The sequence below is a fragment of the Hibiscus syriacus genome, unplaced genomic scaffold, assembly GCF_006381635.1.
Source record: "Hibiscus syriacus cultivar Baekdansim isolate YM2019G1 unplaced genomic scaffold, ASM638163v2 tig00109991_pilon, whole genome shotgun sequence".
Classification (NCBI taxonomy): Eukaryota; Viridiplantae; Streptophyta; class Magnoliopsida; order Malvales; family Malvaceae; genus Hibiscus; species Hibiscus syriacus.
In genome coordinates this window covers 433,504-457,507 of record NW_024062551.1, presented here as the reverse complement: position 1 = coordinate 457,507, position 24,004 = coordinate 433,504, and the positions used below count along the sequence as shown (strand labels likewise).

At 31.8% G+C, this 24,004-nt stretch overlaps 3 protein-coding genes across 4 annotated transcripts; 1 reads left to right on the top strand and 2 right to left on the bottom strand.

The window, feature by feature from the left end:
• Nucleotides 1–8,140: 8,140 nt before the first annotated feature.
• On the bottom strand, nucleotides 8,141–10,197 carry LOC120212041 (tetraspanin-8-like). The gene is made up of 2 exons (XM_039210479.1): nucleotides 9,677–10,197; nucleotides 8,141–8,479 (listed from the first exon to the last, which is right to left on the bottom strand). Exons 1-2 carry the CDS (start codon nucleotides 10,175–10,177, stop codon nucleotides 8,174–8,176), a joined length of 807 nt encoding a protein of 268 aa, XP_039066410.1. The 5' UTR covers nucleotides 10,178–10,197; the 3' UTR covers nucleotides 8,141–8,173.
• LOC120212038 (protein FLX-like 4) lies at nucleotides 8,704–23,982 on the top strand. 2 transcript variants are annotated; one of them, XM_039210478.1, is made up of 5 exons: nucleotides 8,704–8,715; nucleotides 16,515–16,517; nucleotides 22,397–22,990; nucleotides 23,278–23,417; nucleotides 23,507–23,982. In XM_039210478.1, exons 3-5 carry the CDS (start codon nucleotides 22,443–22,445, stop codon nucleotides 23,761–23,763), a joined length of 945 nt encoding a protein of 314 aa, XP_039066409.1. In that variant the 5' UTR covers nucleotides 8,704–8,715; nucleotides 16,515–16,517; nucleotides 22,397–22,442; the 3' UTR covers nucleotides 23,764–23,982. The 2 variants fall into 2 exon arrangements, with proteins under 2 accessions (XP_039066409.1, XP_039066408.1); XM_039210477.1 differs by lacking the exons at nucleotides 8,704–8,715; nucleotides 16,515–16,517 and adding an exon at nucleotides 21,271–21,498 and having other exon boundaries at nucleotides 22,351–22,990.
• On the bottom strand, nucleotides 14,388–14,729 carry LOC120212016 (GPI-anchored hemophore cfmA-like). The gene has a single exon (XM_039210454.1). It carries the CDS (start codon nucleotides 14,727–14,729, stop codon nucleotides 14,388–14,390), a length of 342 nt encoding a protein of 113 aa, XP_039066385.1.
• Nucleotides 23,983–24,004: the final 22 nt, after the last annotated feature.

The following is a 24,004-nucleotide window of genomic DNA, read 5'->3' as shown; positions in this document are numbered from 1 at the left end:
GCTACCGTAAATCTTAATATTTTCTTTAACATTTCCGGTAGAGTGCTACCTAAAATGTTATTTTTCTCCCAGAAATATTAATACCAGACGCTACCTAAAATGCTATGTTTTCTACCGGAAATGTTAATATCGGAAATATTCATTTTAGGTAGCGAAATTAACATTTTTGGTAGAAAAAAATAACATTTTAGGTAACACTCTACCAGAATTTTTTTAAAAAAATTAACATTTCCGGTAGCGTCTTTCCTTAGCCTTATATTAGGTTTTCGTACAATAAAATTACCCGCCTACTGAGAGGATGGGAAAGTCAAAAAATCTGACTCGAGATCCCTTGCTAATACAAATACTCTTGAATACTATTAATCATTTATGCTTATTGATGGAAAAATTGTAATGTTAAAGGTTATTAATAGTTTATTTCTTTTGATTTGGACGAAAAATTATGATAGATTATTTTTGTGAAATATGTGGAGTGTAGGTGATATGAGAAAGATGATGAACAATGAGATAATATAACAGAGAAAACTTGTTAGTCATTTTAACCTTAAATGATGACTTTATATTATGGACATTAATATTGACGTTAGATCTAAAGTCATTATGAAATATAACTCTTCAATAATAAATTTTGCTCGAACAAGTCACATGGACTTGTCATTAATCATGTCAAGAGATTATGATTAGTCGAATGATACGAAACTATATAAACTTTCAAGAACTCCAAAAACTTTAACTAGTAAAAATTTCGATTGTTAGAGTTTGATTCGAATTCAAAATGACATAAATTAATTAATATTTAAATTTGAGAAGGTAAGAATCCTAATTTGATTAAAAGTAGATAACTTTATTAAATTATATTTCTACTTTATTTAGTTTTCCTTGTAATCAAGTATATATTCCTATAAATCTTGTCAACGTAAAATTTTCTACAAATAATTTAGCATGATTATGTTAGTTTTCCTTATAATCAAGTATATATCCCTATAAATATTTTCAACGTAAAATTTTCTACAAGGAAAATATAAGAGTGTCGCTAATCATGTAAAGAGATTATGATTAGTCGAATGATTCGAAATTATATAAACTTTCAAGAACTCTGAACATTTAAACTAGTAAAAATCTCTACAAATAATTTAGCAAAAAAATAACAATAAAAAATATAAAAGAAGTGTAATAATATTTAACTTTTGATTATCAAATCTTGAATACTACCTAACAAGAAGGGATGGACCTAGGGGAAGCGGGCGGGGGCAAGGCTCTAAAAATCTAAAATTATCATATATTTTAGATTTTTTTCTATGTATTTTTTATCGAAAATCTATTTTCGTCCCCATAAAATTTTATAAGTTCAAGTTTACTCCCCTAACTCAAAATTATGCATCTGTCCCTGCTAACAAGGACACATATTTTCCTAATAGCACCTTCCTTTATACATTTGAGCTATCTTACTATTTCAGTTACTGAGAAATGAATATGATAATACTATAGTAGAATTGATTGCGGAGAATTAACATCAAATCTTAGTGTTTATAGTGTGCACTAAATAATGTCTTGAAGAATATTTACAGTTAGGGATGGATCGAGACGAAGTAGGGGGAAACAGTCATCTCAGTAAAATTTTCAAATTCTTATATGGTTGATATTTTATTTATATTTTCAATTAAAATTTTATTATTATTCCTTTAAAATTTAATAAATTTGTTCTCTTTTAAAATTTTATAGATTCGACTCTCTCCATCTATCCGTTTATAGTGAAAAATAATTTCTAAAATTTAAGAAACATATATTGCTTTAAATGGTGGGTTTATTCATTAAGAAAATCTACTATATAATTTTCTGTAATGGATCCATCTTTAGTTTGGGGTGGGCACATGTCCACTCTAATATTCGAATTTTCTTCGATTAATTATTTATTTTATCGATTATGTTCATGTTGTACGAAAATTTCTAGATCGGCCACGGATAACTTTATTATCAAAATGTCCAAATCTTATTTATAATATTATGGGAAAGCCTAGTAGGTTTGAACGATCCAACATAATAAAGTAAGCGTTAAGTAGCATAAGGACTAAGGAGGGAATGGTTGTCTCACGAACTGCAGCTGATTTTGCCTTCCCCCGACCGACGCTTGCTAAGCTGGGCCACTCACCAAGTCGGCTACTTGTTTCCTAGATTTCTTCGAAGTTCAAAGTTGCAAGAATTTGGACCAAAACTCCCATTGATGCAACCACCAATGGTTTCTCATAAGTACGCAACCAATTGGGGGTGGCCAGAGATAATGTCGATTATGGTCCGGGATGAGCACGTAATTCGAATCCAATAAGTTTCGACCCGATTCGATTCGATCGAGTTGGATCTTTTCAAAAAAAAAAGTGAGTTCTGATTTAGGATGAAAAATACCCAACCTAATTCGAACAATAATATAAATTTATCTTATGTATTTATGGATAATTACAATAATAACCATCTATATATTGTTTTTTCAATTAGATCTATGTTTTTATTGAATAAATATAATATTATTTTATAAATATATTTATTTCGGGTCAGGTTTGGGGAGGTTTCAGGTTTTATCTAAAAAAGACAGGTCGGGTTCGGGTCAATGAAATCACCCCTAAATTCGAATCGAATCAGGTTTCGAGAATAAGATATATATTTTCGAATTAAATCAGATTGACTAAAAATCCAACCAGACGCATGCCTATCCCTAATTATGGTAAATCTATTCCAATTCAGTCAAAGCATTTATAGAAAATCAAAATTCCACTCTTTGCCCTACGAGGAATGTTGAATTAGGACATGATAAAACATTGTTGTATCAGATGTATCTGATCTGTTCCGTAAACTACATTCTTACCGGTAGTCTTTCATATATTCAAATATCCAGATTTATAGACACTTGACGTGATTGTTTGTTAATTCCACCGACTAAAGTTTTTATATAATGATCAGATACCAACCTATTTGGTCACCTATCTATTGTTTAGTTTATGTTTTAGTCAATCAATCATTGTTCCTTTCAAAATCATACCTAACATTACACTTTAGTTCAATTTCGGTCACTGCTAAAAATTAACAGTGATGTTGATGTATCACTATAAGATAATGTCATATCACCATTGAAAAATAATAAGAAAAAACCACGTTAGTATCATTGTCAAACCAAAATGTAACGTTGTGTATGATTTTAAAATAATAGTAATAATAATTTTGTGACCAAATTAAAAAATAAGTAATATATATGTGATCAAATAATTAATTTACCTATATAAATTGTCATGCAATGCTGAAAGAGGACTCTCTCTCTCTTACATTCGAATTCTATCCCCAATACTAAGAATATTTTTCATTATTTTTCCCGTTTGTTTCTGTATCTACATTTACATACGACTCTTTACCTAAACCAAAAGATACAACCTACATTTTACCTTCAATAAATAAATATGTTTGCATAAACCAAACGATTATTGTGATTAAATGAACGATTGTTATTTTTAGAGATTTTGAGTCCGAACACCAATAATTATAGAATATTTAAGTGTTTATTATTAAATAATTGAGAATATTTATAACATGTACTATCACTTATAATCATCGCTTGTTTCAGCCACCACTTTGCTTTGCATTAGATGACGGTGGCTGAGGTAATGTCGATATTAGCAAAAATTTTCCAATTTAGCTTCTCTCTCATATTAAATATGAACACGAACAAAAGTATACTAAATATGTATATGATCACAAAAAAACTAGTTCATAGGCTCATTTACTCAATTATCCCTTTTTTTCATTTTAAATATCGGTGAAGATAAAGACTAAACTGAATACAAAGTAAAATTTGGAATTCAAACTATGAAACTCAAGGACTAATGGTGTAACTTCATCATTTTTTTGGCTTGCAGATAAAAAGATTAAAAGGGAGTGTTAATTGCCGAACATTAAATGAACATTTCGTGAATATTAAATAAATCGATATTAGAAATTTAAATAAACACTAATGGAACATAAATACATTTAAAAATAGATCAACGAATACAAGCATAACTTATTCTTTCAAACTTGGTTCATTAAACCTAATACACTTATCAATAGCGTCGTTGTTATAACTCAATAGCTAATAACGATAATTTGAGTAAAATCTTTTAAAGCTCTCCTACGAGCGTTGGAAAATGGTGAATTTAATTGATGAATTTAATATTTATATTAAATTCATAGTCCTTTTGACTATTGTAAATTAAAATATAATTTTTAATTTAAATATTAATATGATAATTACTCTTTTAATAAATCAACTTTCTTTTTATTTGTTATTTTTTTATTTTGAATATTAAAATATAATTATATAATTTTGTATATTTCAAATTAAAATAATATCTATTTAAGTTTGAATAATAAAAGGAGTTTACCTTTACACCATTGCAAATTAAATATATTATTTAATTTGAATATTAGTATGATAATTATTATTTGGATAAGTCAATTTAAAAAGGTATTTATTACCTTTTTAACTTTGAATATTAAAGATAATTATATATTTTTGTATATTTCAAATTAAAATAATATATATTTAAGTTTGAATGAAAAAAATGAGCTTTCTCTTTTGAATATTTCAAATTAAAAGATATTGTTATTTGTTTAATACTGAATATTAAATGATATTTCGTTGAATTAAATCTCTCTTGAAAATCCCCTATAAATAATGAGCAAACCTATTAGGTTTTTAACAACTCAATTTTCAAGAACTTTTTTTATCTTGAAAAAGTAATCTCTCTTAAAAATCCCCTATAAATAGTGTAACATCCCAAAATTAGGGCTAGTGACTAAAATGAAAGTTTTGAAACTTTGAGATTTAATTTCAAAAAATTGAAAAGTTTAGGGACTTGATTGAGAATATTTGTGAAGGATTGTTTAGTAAATATTTGATGGAGTAAGGGGTATAATGGTCATTTGGCAAGAAATATTTTTATTTTCCCTTTATAAGAGAATTAACCACGTGGAAAGGGAGGAAAAGGAAAGAAAACTCTGGAGCTTGGTTATCTTCTTCCCTCCCGTGACTTTGGTAAGGTGAGTTGGATTCAATTTGATTGTTTCTTTAATTTTAAGGTTTTTTTTTATTCTTGAGTGATAAGAAAGAGTAAGGGAAGATTTAAAGTGGCTTAAAACTCATGGATGAACAAGTTATAAGAGATTTAGTAAAATGAATTTTTGAGTGAATTATTGAAATATAAGGAGTAAATGGATTTTGAAGTTGAATTTGACTTGTCAAAGGCCTAATTAAGAAGTCAGAAGTGATAAAATTGAATTTAGAACATGTTGGAAATTTGGTAAGATATTTCGTTTCAAGAATTATGATGAGTTATTGAAGATAATAATGTGTTATATGGATATAAGAAGATTGGAATAAGTATAGTTAAGTTTCAAGGGTTAAAAGGAGGTTATGGAAGAGGAATTAAGTGAGTTTGGTAAGATTTTCGGGTTAAATAAGTGTATTCTAGGCTAGGGGTATCGGTACTGTTTATTTTAGTACCGATACTTCAAAGAGAAAATAAGTGATTATTAAGGTATGGGTATCAATACTGGTTGAATGAGTATCGATACCCTAAGACATAAATTTATAATTTGTTCATGGGGTATCGATACCTGGGAAGATAGTATCGATACCAAGAGTACCGATACCATAAGGTCAGTATCGGTACCCATTTTTGAAATAAGGATTTCAAATGTAAAATAGGGTATCGATACCAAAGCTTGGTATCATACCATAGTTAGGGAAGTATCGATACCATGCATGGGGGTACCGATACTACTCAAAGTGGAAATTGTATTAAGCATTTCGATTAGCTTGAATTATTAAGGATTGAATTATAATATTTGGAATGCTGATATGAATATATATACATGATTGTGTAGATATCGATCGAGAGCAACGTCTGTACAAGTCAACAAGTAATAGTCATCGAGAAAAATGATAAGAGATCAGTATTGACTAGTGAGACCAGGTGAGTGCATATTAGTTATTATATGATGATGAATGGAAATAAGACTTGCGATAAGTCTATTTCCTATATTAGAATGCATGAGTTCATGATTATAAGCATGTGTCTGATATGAATATATGTGAAATATGTTATTGTGTATGTTATATGATTGTTTTGAATACATGTTATGTGAGTATGATATAAACCACGTGACAATGAATTATATGAGAACATGTATATGTGAATGAGCTATGTGACTAGGTGAACATATGAATATATGACTATAAGATAAGCCATATGACTATGAGCTATGTGATAAGAAGTGATGTGAGTAAATGATAAAGAGATATAAGCTATGTGATATATGCGACATGTGAATTATATGGAAATGATCTACGTGTAAGTGAACTATATGATTATATGAATATGTGATAAATATAAAAGATAATGCCCATGTTATGTGTCATGAGAGCTAGAGGTATAGTTGGCATGCCAAGAGTCGAGGGTTCTATGTGGTCCTTTGGGACATATATGTAATCCTTTGGAAGATATATGCGGTACTTCGGTACACTTATTTGGTCCATTAGAATATGTATATGGTTCTTAAGGAGTGGTTCTTCGGGACATAGTGGTCATTCGAGACAAATTCTACGCGCCCCTAGTGGGAATTATATGAGCTATTGTGACAGCATATGTGCACAACCTCTATGTACTCGCATACCTTAAGTTCTCACTTGTGTAATGCTATTTGTTTGGCTTGTGGAAGGTATGATATGAGATGCATAAGTGTTAAGGATAAGTTCATAAGACTAAAAGAATTAATGCAAATAATTCTGATAATAATAATAGTGTCAATAATGATAATGATGGTGTAAATATATGCATATGTGAATGATGATATACATGTATGTATTTGTTACATGAAAGAGTATATGAGTTTGTTTGATATAATAGTATGAAATATGCATGCATTGTTATGAGTTATAGTTCATATTGCATGTTTTATTATGTCTCACTAAGTCATAGACTTAGCGTGTGAATGTTTCACACGTAGGCTTTGAGAAGATTAGCGAGCACAAAGGAGTAAGATAGGCCAGCTTCTCCTTTATGGATATCAGATCAAAAAAGTCTTTTATGTATTTGTTATATGAAATATAGTTGGCATGTAAGATAAATGATTTGAATTGTATAAGCTCTGATATGTTTTGTAAAACCATTTGTTTTTTTATTTAATGAAAAATACTCTTTTTATTGAATTGTATATTAAATTTTAAATCAAAATGTAAAGGAAAATGCTTTGAAAAGTCAATGTGACACCTCGGACTCGGATCCGGGTCGGATACGGGTTGGGGTGTTACAAATAGTAAGCAAACATGTTAGTCTTTTAACAATTCAGTTTTTCAAGAATTCTCTTATCTTAAAAAAGTTTTCTCTTCCAATAAATTTTCGATGATAGTTGAAAGTAAGGATTGTTCGTGATCTGTGCAAATGTGTTATTGTAGCTGATCATAAGTTGTTGTATCTTGGGAGACAGACTACTAATGAACTCGAGCACCAAAGGAGTGGCCGAAAATCAGTCTTAAGGAAACTGTGTAGTGACAGACCTCAACTAATTCCGATCTATAGATCAAAATAGAGTATTTTATTATCATTTGTTTTTATCTTAACTTCTAAGAAGTTTAACCCTTTTTTTTATTTTCTCAGGATTGATTTTGTCTCAAATTGTTATTTCAGATAACAATCTCAAGATAAGAGTAAACTTGTTTTATCCCTTTAATTTTATAATGATATTTATTCATTATTATTTTTTATATCATTTCGGATTAATATGCTCGACTTTTTTAACAAGGAGCTCATCGGCCAACGGGCTCTTTCTCGTAAATCTTGATTTTTTATCCGAATCAGAAAGAGTGAATTGTTAATGACAGACCAGATAAATTTATTCCCATCAAAACCATGAAATTCTAATAGACGTTCCTTCAGGTTGCATGGCTTCGAAGGTTTGCAAATAATTAATAGAACCATAACAACTAATAATAGAATCGATCGAGCATACAATATCCAAAACGTGAAGAAAAACTATACAATTAAAGGACTAAATATGCAAATCATAGACACTAAACCACAATGCAGAAAACAGCAGCAAATCCGGCAGAGTATACCCTACGAGTGCCCATCTAAGACCAAAGACAACCACCTCAAGGCTTCCATGGTTGCTGATAATGATCGTCTCTCCTATTGTTCCTGAAAGCGCAGCAGCCAACGGAGTAGTCGATGATGAGGAAGACGAGGCACACGATGTTGACGACCGCCACCTTCTTCCAAGAACTCCGTAGGTTGTCCATGAATCCGGCCTTGCATGACTGGCAGTTGAAGTAGAGTGTGTCCATGTTATTATCCCACAGGCTGCAGTCGGGGTTGGTGGATACGGCACTCCCTCGAGTCCAGTTAGTCGGTCCGACGTACTTGAATTGACAGTCGTCTGATGGCTTACAGCAACCGGAGTGCAATTACATGAAAACACAAGCATTACATCCATAACAACAATCCACGAGGAACGCACGCAAACACTTATGCATGGAGTTGGGAGAAGTTATATTAGAAATTTAAAGAATGTAAAATCAAATATCAATAAAAAATATTAAAAAAACATAAATTATATAAAAAATTAAAATTTTCAAAGATACGACGTACCTCAACATTCCCCCACATTCTACGGTCAATCATGGAATCCATAACAGTCATGGATGAATCAAATGGGGCCATTGGGGTAACGTCCGAAATTTTAAATTATCATATGTTTTAGATATTTTCTTTTCATTTTTACATACTGATAATCTAATTTTACCCTAAAATTTTATAAATCCTTCTCATGAAATTTTAAAAATTCATATAGTCCCTATTCCCCAAATGTCAAAATACACAAATAATAGTATATACTATTCGCAACCTAGGAGACTAAATTCATATTTAATTTTTTATGATTATAAGATAGTATTTATTCGAAAGACTTGATTATTTAACAATAAATATTCTAACAACATATATCGTGTTTGAGCTTAAAATCTTTAAAAATAATAATCATCTATTAACTACTAAATTTATTTGATTAGTATTTAATTTAATTCGTGCTTAATTTTAAATTTTTAGGGAATGTTGGGAAACTTTTTCTCATTCAAAAGAGTTTTTAGGAAAAATAAATAATTGAGAAAAAAGGGAAGTTCTACGGTGCGACACATTAATATAAGGTTAAAATAAGACGCTATCGGTTTTTAAATAACAAAACTAGTAAAAAATTACCTAAAACATTATTATTTTTTACCTAAAATATCAATTTTTAACATTTCCGGTAAAATTGCCCAGCAATAACAAAACCGATAGAAAAAATAACAAAACTAGTAACGTTTTACCAAATCCAGTAAAACACCCAATAATAACAAAATCAATAAAAATAATTTATGGTTATTTTTTACCAATTTTATTATTTAACCATATATTAAAACTATCGCACGTGAGTATTTTCACAGAAAAATATTGATTCCACCAGACTGCTTTATGCATAAAGCTTCAGATAATTCAAAACTAAGCACCAACTTTCTACAATTTTTAATCAGCTTTTGCAATAATTTAAACCCCATCATCCCCAGAATTCCTCCAAACGAGATCTATTGCTAAAATCAACGAAATCCCAGAAAGCATACCTGAACGGAGGACAAGTGCTCACGGTAGAACTCCGTGACCGGAACATTGAGATACTTGTCGTTAAAATCAGTACAAACTTTACTATCAGCCAAACAGCTCTTGATTTTATTCCAGTTCTTCCCGTCACTAACTCTCTTCTGCAACCAGTTGGAGTAATCCCCAAGCCGGTACTCCTTATACCCTCTCCCGGGCAGAGTTTCCCCGGCCCCTTTATTCGTCACCACGAAAGCAAAGACGGTGAACACGACGCCGAGCACGATGAGGAGGAACATGACGACTACGTACAGCCAGAGCAGCCAAGTCACGCGGCAGCACGCGCCGATCATCCCGGCGAGAGAGACGGCCATGAGGAAGACTCCGACATAGATGGGCCGGTCTAAGAAGTGTTTGCATTCCGTCAAGCCTTCTCGACTGAGCCAGATGCCGGCGCCGAGGATGGAGAGGAGGAATGTCATGAAGTTGAGGATTCCGAGGAGGTTGTTACTGAGGCGGAAGGCCATGGTTTCGAGCTATGGGTTGGTTCTTTATGAGAAAAAGATGGAAAGTGAAGATAAGGTGGAATGGAGAATATGGGGGAAATTTATGAAGATGAAGAAAAGGTTTGATGCTGGCAACAAGAATCTTGTTGATTGATAAACACTGACACAACAATGCGTCGAATAATCAAGCAGGTTTGATGGACACTCTGCAACAAATCTTATAAAAAGAACTGAGAAACCAACTATAATACGACAAAGTAATGGTATCAAAAGCTTTGATACATGGATTAGAAAACGATGAGCTTGAAAAAATGAAAAGAATAACACAATTGATCGTTAGGGTTTCAAGCTCGATGTGCATGGATTACAAAATGATCTGGCTCATTAATTCAAAATGGTTAATTATATTAAAGTCCGATGCATTCTTTAATTAATGCATCAATTTTTCGAGTCGAGTTGAGTTTTATTCTCCCAAGTAAATACTAAATCAACAAGTTTTTCACCCTCACCCTATTCTACCCTTATACCAAGCATAGCTTCGAACAAACCGTGGTTAATGAGTAAGATGACGGGTGACAAAATACAAGTGGCTGGAGTAATATATTTATTTATCAGGGACTGTTTGGTCAAAATCTGTCACCCATATTATTCTACGGAATCGAAAATGATTATAATCTTTTATCTAGTTAATATAGTGGGATGAGATACTAAGTTCCTTAAACAAAGTCAGGGATTTAAATCTTCACGTTTACGAATGAAACAAACTGGATTGAGAGGGTCGTCATTGTCTTTACAGTACCCGATCTAAATTAATTGATTAATAAATTGAATATAAGTGATTAATTAAAAAAAAAAGGAACTGTTAAAATCACAAGTGGTGCCCCTAAAGCAAAGCAAACTTTACTTTCATAATAAAAACAGAGAAGTTAGTTAAAAATAACTAATTAATAATATTTGTTCATATCGCTTTTTTAAATATAAATCTTCATTTATTTCTTATACGTAAATAAAAATAATAATAGTTATTTAAAAGTTATTTTTAAATTTATGACTTTTATTCGTTGGAACCATAGATGATGTGGTCCAGATCAATCAAATAATATCTCTAAAAAAAACAAAGTTTGTGATTTTGATATCATAAATTCCTTTTTCAATAACTATTACTCGACTTTATGAGATATTAAGTTTTATTTAAGTTTTGATATTACAAATAAATTAGAGGGTAACGTACACAAATAGTCACTCAACTGTAAGATATTAATTTATTAAGCTATTCGGTTATTAAAAGTTATAAAATAGTCTTTCTGACAATAGAGTATTACTTTGTTGAGTCTCTTGACTATTAAAAGTTACAAAATTATTACCCGACTATTCATTATGTTCCAAACTAGTCTTTTTTTCGTTACAAAATTAGCAATATTCTGAGTTGATCGTTAACTTGTTGACTGTGATATGATAAAATATGATCCGTAATCTCAAAAGACTATCTTATCTCAGTCATCATACTAATGTCCAACTATAACTACTAATCTTTTAACGAAAAATAATAACTTTAGAATATAATAAATAATCATGTGATCATTTTATAACTTTTCATAGTCAATAGAATAAAGTAACATTCTATAGTCGAAAAATCATTTTATAACTTTTAATAATTAATAGACTTAATAAAATAATATCCAGTGTATTTTACTCTAAATTAAAAAATTATTTTCATAATAAAATAATTCCATATCATTGTAAGATAACGTCGTACCATCATTTAAAAAAATAAAAATAATATGTCAATGTTATGTGGTGTACGAATAAAAGGAAACCAAAATTAAACTTTAACTATAATTTAAAAATCCTAGTTTAATGACTAAGACACAACAAAAGTAATAATTGAAATATTAAACGTGTGATTTATTTTACAATAAAATAAATAATAAGAAAAAGGGAAAATAAAATAAACATATTGAGGGATCAAATTGGCAATAATTACGTAATATATGTATTAAAATCCTATAGGTGACCATCCCAGGTCTTAAATCTATCTGTATCATTCGTCCAACACGATAACGGCTTCTTCAATCATCTTCTCCTCGAACGACGAATCAATGAAAAAGTTCGAAGTTTCCACAGGTCCGCGATATAACGGTTTCCCTGCCGTCAGAGTTACTCGCTACACCCTCAATAGCGTCCGCGACGGCCGCAATCTCGGTAAACCTGAAATGACCGAAAACGCGACCGCGATTTGAAACCCTGGTCGGGATGTACACCTTCATTCAGCATCTTCCTATCCAAGCTTGTTGTTTCTGCACATTTAATCGAATTGCACCAATCCACGTATTAAACAACCATAGGCGACAATTTCGAGTTTCATGCATCTCCAAATCATTAGTTCGAACACGGTAACGGCTTCTTTCGCTCTCTTTCACTTGTAAAAAAACATTGATCAAAGAAATGCAAATTACAACATTAGGATGGACACCCTCATCGATCACTTTTCAATGCAGGCTTGCTGTCCGTTCTAATGTAGTAGGTATCGAATCTTCTATCGATGGCTTATGCAAGGAAAAAAGGAGCAAAGAGGCAATCACCGTATTCGGGGACTAAAATCAGACATTGTCACCTACAGTTGTTTAATACATGGGTTTTGCAATTCATCTTCGGGTCTTCGAATCGACTAGAAATATTGCATCTTCCAATCCTGGAAAAGAGGGCACTTTGAGAACTAAAGTAAAGTTTGGCTCAAATTCTCAAATATGTAATGAAAGATGATCAACGCCTCACCATGCGTTCCTGTTTAAAGAATCCACCAATAATTGTATCATAGAATGTCAAACCAGGTTCAAGAATTCACCGGGGACGGACGTACACATGATTTTATGTCGGAAATATAACATCTAAATTATACGAGAATCTAAAATTTTCAGGGATAATCATTTAATTGTTTATTACGTGTGAATAATTAAATCAGATATTTGATTTATTCGGATCAAATACGGATCTCAATTTTCGTGATCTAAACCCTAACGGCGACGCCATTCGATCCATCCCTAGATCCAGCTAATCATGATTCGAAAAATAACCCATCATCCCTTTTCACTTTGAAACGAATGTTCAGCGTTTCATCTTGGAGACTGCTCCAAGATTGAAAGCTCAAATTGCAGGCAACGATCTCGCAGAAACCATGGAAATGAAAAAACACAGTTTTTTCAAGCTCAAGGGATCTAAAATACACCTATTTATGAATAACATCGTGAGATTCGCTGATTTAGAGATGCACATGCTAATATTCTCATCAAAAGCAGTACAATGACAAGAAAGAAAACAGATTAATGGCAGATTAGAAAAAGAGAGGAAGGAACTTACCAGAAAAAGGTAGAATAAGACGACGAGATGCTTAGGTTATCCTTTTCATCCTACAATTGTGTGCTTTTATTGCCAGAATAAGCTTAGGGTTGGGCCTTCATGGTCCAATCTTATTTTAATTTATAAACTTCAAGCCCATAGCAATTTAATTAATAGTTCAAATTAATTTTAAATTATAATTAAATAAAACTAATTGTGATAAATGTTTTTAAATTAAATTTTTTTAAATAATTTAATTATAATTTATTAAAACCATATCAACCTTGTTGTATTAGACCATACGCAAAAAATTAATCATATATTCGAATTATCAACGTCTCAAGTGAATTTAATCTATAATCATATTTAAGCAATGACGGAACCTAAGAGATACTAGCGGGTACATGGTATTCCAAAATTTTAAAAAAATTATAATTTATGCTCTTAAAATTTTTAAAATATTTAATTTGGTCTACCTAAAATTTTTAGAAATTCACATTAAACTTTTAAATATTTTTAATGTTCTTAATTAAACTCCTAACCATAATTTTTAAAAATTCTTATTAAGCCTCTCGAAATTTCAAAAAATATAATTAGAACCTATTTTTTTGGGAAAAAATATAAACTAAACTCTTCAAAATTTTCGAAAAATTTTAATTTAAATCTCATGATTTTTTAATGCTTAAGTTGGCCCTCATAATCTCTATCACTAAGTTCTGCCATTGTATTTAAGATTATTTCAATTGGGGTTCAATGCAATGTGTCATCCTTCCTTGATTAAACATATATATATATATATCTTTACTTAGAATTCAATTTATTTCAGACAATCAAAACCAAACTATCTCTTACTAAAACTTCTGATAATAAAGTAATCATAATATAAATTATCTGCTCATATATATATATATATTTCAGAAGCTGCACCAGAGCCGGCTCGAGACCCTGCATATGAATCATCTTCAGAACCTGCATTGGACCCTCCAGATGAACTTGATGAAGAGGCAGAACTCGATGAAGAACTTGAACTCGAACCCCAAGACCCCGAACCGGAACAAGCCCCGGCTCCTGATCCTGAACCACCACCACATCCTCCCAAACCAAGCCCTATCCCTGCACCAACCCCAAGCCCTATGCCTCCAAGGTCTTTTCTCGCAACCCGGCTCTCAGATAAACAAGCTGACATGGTAGCAAGTAGAGCCATCATAAGAGCTGTAAACCAGCTGGAACAATACATCTTCAATGAACAACACACAAAAATGAAGATGCCTTGGGAAAGAAGTTAAATTACGTGCAGTTTTACTCGGTATGAGGTTAGAGGTCAAGGTATGAATAAGTAGAGAGAATGTTGAAGTTATTTGTAGGGGTTGAGCATTAAAATATTGGTGCCAATTAAGGGTACGTGTGGACAGGGATGGATCGAGAGAGACGGGTGGGGATAGTCGCTCCCTTTGAAAATTTAAAATCATCATATATTTTAGATTTTTCTATTGAAAATCTGTTTTTATCTCTTGAAATTTTATAAGTTTAAATTCCCCCGAAATTTTAAAAAGTTTAAATTCACTCTCTTAACATGAACACATGCATCCATCTATAAAAACCATGAAGTGGAAATGATGATGTGGTTTCTCCGAGCAAACCTTGTGGCTAAGAAAGGTGCCGACCCATTAAACCATAGTGGATCCAGCATCCACCAGTGCGGCCTTTGTTTATTCACTATTGCTGATCGAAGATAATTTGAAGGATTATCATACTTAATCAAGTTTAGAGTTGAATTTTATTATTATGAATAAAAAAAATTAAATTAATCAAGTGTTTTCATAATCGATTTATATAAATATTAGGGAAAATTATATGTTTAGTACCTAAAGTATCAGTTTTGATCCATTTTAGTACCTAAACTTTCAATTTTTTCAAAATCATACATAAAGTTTAGTTTTTGTTTCATTTTAGTATCCCACCATTAAAAACTTTAGTTTTTTTTCATTTTAGTACCTTCCTTCAAAATTTAACGTTAAGTTTTGAAAAGATTGAAGGTTTAGGTACTAAAACGGATCAAAATTGATAGTTTAGGTACTAAATGATTTAATTTTTTAATGGTGGGGTACTAAACTGAAATGAAAACTAAATGTTCGCTATAGTTTTAAAAAGAATGGAAGTTTAGGTACTAAAACGAATCAAATATAATAATTTAGATACTAAAGACGTAGTTTACCCTAAATAATATAAGCATTGTTAAACTTGTTGTTTTACACATTTTTTTGAGGAAAAAAATGATATGATTTGTTTTTAAGGTTAAACTATACCATTTATTAAATTTATAAATGGGTTAGTGTACTTTAAAATTTTATATCTGAGTTATCAATTAATATTGTTGGATAAATTACACCACAAGTCACTACATTATTAGTAAGTTTACAAATAGGTCAATGCATTTCAAAAAAATTATAATCAAGTCATTCAATCGGTTTTGTTACAGATGAGTGATTTGGGTTTTGAACTTCTCGAAGATTGAGGGCTCCATTCAATGATCCAAATGGTGGAGGGAAGTCGTTGGTAAGAGACATAACATATCCTAAAACAAAAAGCCTAATGATAGTGGATCATGTATATCAAGATTCAAGAAATTTGAACATTTTAGGGTGATTTTGTAAATTTTATTGAATATTCTTAAGACTTTAATATGATGAATCGAACGAGGAGACTGAGGTGAATCTTACGACGAATTTGAGGTAAATCTTATGATGAAGTTTATATCACACACAACATAAATGTTACAATTGATTAATTAAATGGTTCGATTATAAGTTTTTGAAATACACATATTTTATGATTAAAATATTCCACATCGAACAACTATTTGAGATTTGTCAACACAAATAATTTTATTGTTTCAATCAATTAATTGACTCAATTATGACTTTTTGAAATTCAATGATCCACTTTTAAACTTTGTGATAATTAACTTGTAATATAATTTATTTATTTATTTATTTATATTAATTTGCATAAATGCAATTAGAAGGTTGAATATAGGTCATTAGGAGCATAAAAGCATAAGAGAGAACATATGGAAGAAGAAGAAGAAGAAAAGTGAAAAATACGGAGATAATTTATTTATTTTTAGAATGAGTCTATAGTGAATGTCGCACACCGAAATACATCACTGATGTGAAACATCGAAATACATCACTAATTAAATTATCTTTATTAAGTAAATATTAAAAAACTAAAAGACCACTCCATGATTAATCCACTAATTTTGTAGTATAAAATTTTAAATGTTCACTAAAGTATGTTAAAAATGGTCTTACAATTATAGGACATTGCTTTGTTGAGTCTCCCAGCTATTAAAAGTTACAAAATGGTCACTCGACTATTCATATGTTCCAAACTCATCAATTTTTCATTAAAAATTTGACGGCAGTCTGAGTTGAACATTAACCTACTAACTAAGATATGATAAAATCTGATTTTAGAATCTCAAATGACTATCATATATCGGTTAGCATGTTAACATGCAACTCAGACGACCGCTAATTTTCTAACGAGAATGAGTTTGGAACATATGAATATTCAGATGACCATTTCGTAACTTTTAATAGTCGATGGACTCAAAAAAATAACACCCTATAATTAGAGGACTATTTTATAACTTTTAATAGTCGATAGACTCAATAAAGCAACACCATTTAGTTAAGGGACCATTTGCATACTTTACATAATGAAACATGTTTAGGGTGTAAAGTGAAAACGTGTATACTTTAGGGTTTAAATTGTTTATTAAACCCATTATGATACGGCCCCTATTCGAAGGTCCCCCGCAGATTGGAATCTCACCAAAATCTACGATTTGTATTAAAAATATTTCTTTCTCCCACCCTGGTATTACCTTAGCTGATTCGAAGGCCAATGTCGCTGTCGCTGCCACTCCATTCTAATTCCTAAACTTCCCTTCCCTTTCGTTCTGAGAATCTAAGGATTGAAGAAATAAGTTTGGGCTTTTTTTTCTGGGATTTGAAGTTGTTCGACTAATTTTCCGAAACCCAAAAGCTCCATTCCTCGGTTTCTTCAAGTTCCTGCAACCGAAAGGTAATTGGGTCATGACGGGTTTTTGTTATCTATATATATATATATATATATATATTGAATCCAAACATGGATATTTTTGGTTTGATAAATTTTGTCTAGTTCCGTACTGAGACTTGTTACTTTGTGCAAAATTAGAAGAATTGACCATTAAATTTTAAAAATTAGACCCTTTTTTCTTGAAGGGAAGAAGTTTATAGAATCTGCATATCAAGTATTATACAAAGATTGAACCTTTGAAAGATGTCATAACATGAATCGAAAAGAGTTGAAGCATGACATTTCTTGTTAAGTCTTCTTAGATGACTTAGGTAGAAATCCTAAATAACAGATTTAAGTATTGAACATTAAGCATGGGGAGCAATATTAGTTAATGGAGAAGACATTTTGGACATTGGATCCTTTTTGATACTTTGTGAAAGTATTAATTTATTATTGTCTGAGGAAAACCCAATTGAAATTGCTTTGCTTTAGTAAATTGATCATAATTTTGTTGTATATAAGAAAATGAAATGTCAAGGAATGACGAAGTATCTTTCTTTATTCCTTTAAAGATGCTGGATTTCTTTTAAGTATAGTTATGCATGAACCTTGAGGGTTGAATGCGGATTATCTCGGAGAATGTCCGCATTTGTTTGTTCGAAGACTATTGTTCATTTATGGATATGGGATTTCAAAATTGTGTATTAATTGTTGAACCATGTGGAGATCTTCTCGTATGTCTGAGCTGGATACCACTTTACCGGTCTAGGAAAGTCGCAGATCGTATTTGCATGTATGAAGCAGCTTTAGTTAGATTAATGCTGAAATCATATTTGCATATAGTTGAGTCATACAAAGAGGGTTGAGAGTGAATAAATGAAACAAAATTTTCTTTATAATTGTTGGATATTTATTGGCATGTGATGTTGCTACACTACGTATCGGATGCCTGCATTCATGTCACAACTCACACCAGGTAAAATTAATTCTTTCTTCCCTTGCAACATGAATATAGTGACATGATTGTGTATGGAATCACATTAACAGGATGTACTTTAGTGTGTTCCTCAAAGATGATTCACTTTACTTGAAGCCAGCAACCTCAATTTATCCTCATCTGTTTAAAACAATACTCAGGTAAATTCTTATTGATTTGTGATCTTACTATCAAAGTTATATGTTCCATACTATTAGATGCTAAAAAAAAAGAGGCACCAATTTCGGTGAGGAACATCCATCATCAGTTTTCAGAGTCGATTCTAAAGCTCTCTTTCCGATTCTGGCCTATCTTGCCATGAAGGAAGGCTGTTTTTGCTTACCCTTTAATCCGTTTTCCACAAATGTCCCCTCTTGTCTATCATTGTTAAGTTTTAATGGGTTAAGGATAGAAAATCCCCTTAAAAATAAATACATAATAAGAATTAATTACATATGTAGCTGGGAGAACTTAATATGAGGTTATTTTCATTTGTTTGAGCTAAGTGTAACGAGTTTGACATTGGGGTAGCTGTGGAGAAAATTTATGTTTAGGAGGAATAACTGATTAAGCAACCAGCAAGATACTTGTATTTGAAGCTTTAACTGTCGACTTTGTCTGGGATGTCGTTCATGGATATGTGTCAGGGCATTACCTGATTATAAATTTGATTTAGGTTTTTCATTTCATTTCAGTGGCACCTCTCTCAAGGAAGTTTTGTGATGGTGTGGGATGCCATAAAAATTTCTTTCTTTGTATGAAATATTTTGACAATTGAGACAGAAAATTGAGCACAGGTCAATGTATTTTCCATGTTGTTACTCCTAAGATTTGAGGTGTTAATTGTAGTTTTTCTATATTCTGAGGTGGTTTTGTAATTTACCCCATTGCAGTAATTAGAGAAATCAAGTTAATATTATTGATGCATGTATATGACTCCACCCGGTAAGAACCATAGTTTATTTCTGCTATAATGATGCTTTGTGTTATTTTTCTAAACAACCGCATATGTTGCATGTATGCTCGTGGAAAGGATATACTTCCCTTGACAAATTGTTCTATATTTGTGTCAAAACGATTTTTTCTTAAAATTAAAATGTGAGATTTTGAAAACTGTGTCATTTTTAATTATCTTCTTTCTTGGTTAATTTTAAATTAAAAGTGAATTTGATTTAAAAAAAACCTTTCGTTTCGAAAAATTTTGGGATTTATTTTACGATAAAAAAGGGTTCGAAAAGTCGTCACCAATCCTTGATTAGGGTGTGATTGAGCACCCAAAAATGTTTCATTTTAAATAAAAATTAATTTTAATAAAAAACACAAATTGAGGTATGCGTTACCAGAAAATGAGTTCGGGATTCAGTTACGTGTGGGGAATGATTAGCACCCCCACAACGCCTTAAATCGATACCTAGTTAATTAATTAATGTCTTTGTAAAGAAATTTACAAACTCGTCTTTAATTTGATTTATGATCCTAAAAAAATAGAATATGAATTTTACAATGAAATATAATAATATTATAACATTTGAATGCACCGACAAATTAAATTAAAATTACCACGCCTTTTAGAAAGATGAAGAATATTTGATTATTAAAAAATATCGAGATTAGATTTTAAATACGTTCTAACAATCTTTCCTTGAAAAATTTAAATAATTGAACATTTCTTTTTCTTTCGTTCTCAAATTTTAAGTGAGATACAATTTTTTAGGTGAAACTGATGGGATACATTTTTAATTTAAATTCGTCAAAAGCGGATCTCTGATAAACTAAGACAATCTACTCAAAACAATTTTAAATTAAAAGGGCATTACCCTTTAATCCAATTATGTAATGATGTCGAGTTATGCAGACGAGGATAACATACAAAATGTAACACTATACTAAGAATGATTCAAAGAATGTCAAATCAAATATAAATATATAAAATAATATTAACAAAGATAAAAACCAATAAAATTTAGGGTAAAAAACATATATTATAATGATTAAAAAAATTCATGAAGTTAATAAAAATAAATGAATAAAAACAAAATGTATATCTATTACTATACATATTTAAAAAATTAATTAGTTATTACAAAATTACTTAATTTAAATATAATTTCTTACAACTAATGTGAAACATATTTAATTAAACATTACTTTGTAATAATGTGGTTACATAGATTATCATTCAAACAAACATAAATACCGAAAAGAAATGCACATAAAACTTTAAAGCTAAAATCATAAATTGAACACAAATCAATTCCTAAAATATAAACCATATCACATTCCACGTACTGAAATTGAAATAAATCCCTAATTTCATGTTGGACTAAAATGTAATTCTCAAAAGAAAAATATTAAATGTATAAAAAAGCGGAAATTCAAAACAATTAAATTCAGGGACTAAAATTAAATGCGTGCAAACATTAAACATATGTATCAATAAATAGAATAGGGATTAAAATAAAAATACGCTTAACTTATAAGGGTACGAAAAGAATTAATCCAAAAGAATAAAACAGAAAAACAAAATTGGAAAATAACGACATCAAGACAAATAAAAGGTCAAAATTCAAAAAAAACTTTATAAGTGACTGAAATGTAAAAACGCTAAACCTAATAGGACTAAAAACTAATTTTACCCTTATATTCGATGACCAAGAAATAATTAACCCAAAATTACTAATATATATATTATTAGCCCTAATATTAAACTAAACCTAATTATAAACAAAACTAACAGCAAACAGCCGCTCTTCCCTTCTCCTTCTTCTCCCACGAAAGCTGTTGAGAACCCCCACTACCCAAAGCTCGCTCGGTCGTCGGCAGTTTCCTCTGTGATTACTTTCGCTCCGGCCACCAACCACGTCATCGACTAAAACTATTCTACACTTCACTCAAACCTTTCCTCTCCTCATCTTCTCAAATCGAGAGTTTTGAAACTCTCTACGCCGGCCACCCTCAGGTAAACTCACTATCTCCTCCTTTCTACCTTTCTTTTGGTTCGAGTATATATGTGAATTATGATGATGATGAGTGCTTTGATATAAGGACAAAAACAGTGGGTTTACATGCATGTAATTAAAAAAACAAAAGGGTTTCAATTTTCAAAAGTTGTGTAATAACTAATACAAAATGAATATAGGAGCTTTGAATGTGGCATAAGAATCAAAACCTGTTGGTTTCATTTAAACGAACTTGCTTTGCGACACAGAAACATACAGCCATTAAGGGAATCAAACACTTAAAACCTACCGCCCTTTTGCATAATAGCCACCAGGGGTTATATCCAGTAACCGGAGTAGAAAATTTTTGGTTCGGCAGCAAGCTCTGTTTTCAAATCCTTCAATTAGCTTCAGCTTTCTCTCCTTGTTCTCACCACCACCACCACTTTATTTCTTTTCTTCTTCACCCCATCTCCTTGTCTTCTTGCATGTTAATTTCCTTGTGTTTGGTAGTATAATGACAGGTTTAGGTGAGGATTAGGTTGGGGATTTGGGTAGGTAATTAGTTGGGATTTGTCTTTGACGATGCTCCGGACAAAACGAGCATCTACAATTTGAATTAATCTGATGAACTGAGCTTAATTATATTGTTTTTGATAGATGTATTATTGAGTTAAATTCATCCAATAAAAGTAAGAGAAGAAACAAAAATGGAAAAAAGAGAATACAATTTTGTTGTAGTTTTTCTTTCATTGGGTAGTTTGAACGATATTCTTCCTTCTGCAACCTGTATAAGGGCTTCTCTATATACAGTTTGGTTGCAGTTTGGGGTACTTGATAGTTGATGCTTCAAAAATTTATTGTTGTAACAGGGTATTCTAGCTTATCATATACGTGGTCTTCATTCCTGTGACTGAGGTTTTACTATTTACGTGTGACATAGTCCTAGTGGATTCTTGGACAGATGGGTTCTAGAAAAATCCGATCAGCATATGAGGGACGTTCCATCCAGGCTCCAGGTGCAATACGACATGGTTCACCTGCTGGCTCAGGTCCTCCTGCTCGTGGGGCTTTGGAGCCCCTTCCTCGACCTGAGCTTTTAGAGAACAAGATTGCTTCTCAGGCAGCAGAACTTGAGCAACTTGCTGGAGACAATCAGATATTGACAGCTCGCCATGTCGCCTTGAAGGAGGACCTTGTGGCTGCACGGCATGAAGCGCAAAAACTCAAGGAGCACATCAGAAGCATTCAGAATGAGAGTGATATTCAGATCAGGGTTCTAAAGGAAAAGATTGCAAAAATGGAAGCAGATATTCGGGTTGGTGAGAATGTGAAAATGGAGTTGCAACAGGCACTCACTGAGGCACAAAGTTTAGCCAAAGCCAGACAAGAGTTAATCATCCAAATTCAACAAGCCTCTCAGGAGTTGGCAAAAACTCAGGATGATGTTAAGTGCCTTCCAAAGTTACAGGCTGAACTTGAAGGGTTGAGGAAAGAGTACCAGAGATTACGGTGAGTCAAACAAGTCATTTTGTTGCTTGGTGTCTTAAATCCTTCCGTAAGTTTTCATCACCAAATTTTTTGTTGTTGCAATATTTACTGCTATTGTGGTCAAACGTGTCGTCATTAATCTAATGGTGTTCATTATAAAATAATACCACAGAACTAAGCACTGCATTTGATTATTCAAATTCGTGATGGAACCCATTTCTTGTGAATATGATTTATTTTCTCCATTGTTCATCTCAATGTTCCTAAGAAGTTGGGTCTGATTATATTTTGATCTCTTTTACTTGTAGCGTTACATTTCAATATGAAAAAAGGTCAAACATAGAGCAGGTGGAGCAAATGCAAGCTATGGAGAAAAACCTAATTGGGATGGCAAAAGAAGTTGAAAGGTTACGAGCCGAAGTCTCAAGTGCTGAGAAAACTGTGCCTGGTAACTTTCCTCTCCTGTATAGAAGGTACAGGGCACTTTGGTTTTATTTTTCTCTCTTCTAACACTTGCACTGATGTTGTGTTGTGTAGCACCAATAGGAGTGGCACCATATGCAGGCGGTTACTTGAATCCTGATCCTTCATATGTACAACCCTTTCAAGGTAGCACCACCTATTTTGATGGCTACGGTCGGCCTGCAATGCAGATGGGTCCTGCCGTAGCGGAGGGCATGATCCCATATAGTAGTAGTACCAATGGTCCGGCTGCTATTGCTGCAACCGGTGGTCAAGCTGTCACTAGCTCGGCGTGGGGAGCGACCTATGATCCATCTCTTGCTCAGAAGTAAACAAGGAGAAGTTGCCTTCAAAGCTGTTACGTAACAAGTATGATGTCCATAATCAATCTTGCGTTGACACAGTATCGGAGGCAGGGAATCAATTAGGTTAAACTGGATTGTTAGCTTTATGCTGTTAAATTGTTCTCAGCAGTTGATGAAGCACTGCAGATCCGATATGGTCATTCCATTTTACCCTCAAATTAGGGTCTTGTACCCATTTGCTGGTCAGGTGTTTTTTTTTTGTTTAATC

Excerpts from the sequence above, each read along its gene's own strand:
- LOC120212041 (XM_039210479.1), bottom strand. The coding sequence starts at position 10,177 with ATGGCCTTCCGCCTCAGTAACAACCTCCTCGGAATCCTCAACTTCATG. Across the intron at positions 8,480-9,676 it reads AGCACTTGTCCTCCGTTCAG|TCCGGTTGCTGTAAGCCATC; the intron begins GTATGCTTTCTG and ends ATGTAATTGCAC.
- LOC120212016 (XM_039210454.1), bottom strand. The coding sequence starts at position 14,729 with ATGTATTGTTCCAGCTGGTTTACAGCTCTTATGATGGCTCTACTTGCT.
- LOC120212038 (XM_039210478.1), top strand. The coding sequence starts at position 22,443 with ATGGGTTCTAGAAAAATCCGATCAGCATATGAGGGACGTTCCATCCAG. Across the intron at positions 22,991-23,277 it reads AAAGAGTACCAGAGATTACG|CGTTACATTTCAATATGAAA; the intron begins GTGAGTCAAACA and ends TTTTACTTGTAG. Across the intron at positions 23,418-23,506 it reads TGCTGAGAAAACTGTGCCTG|CACCAATAGGAGTGGCACCA; the intron begins GTAACTTTCCTC and ends TGTGTTGTGTAG.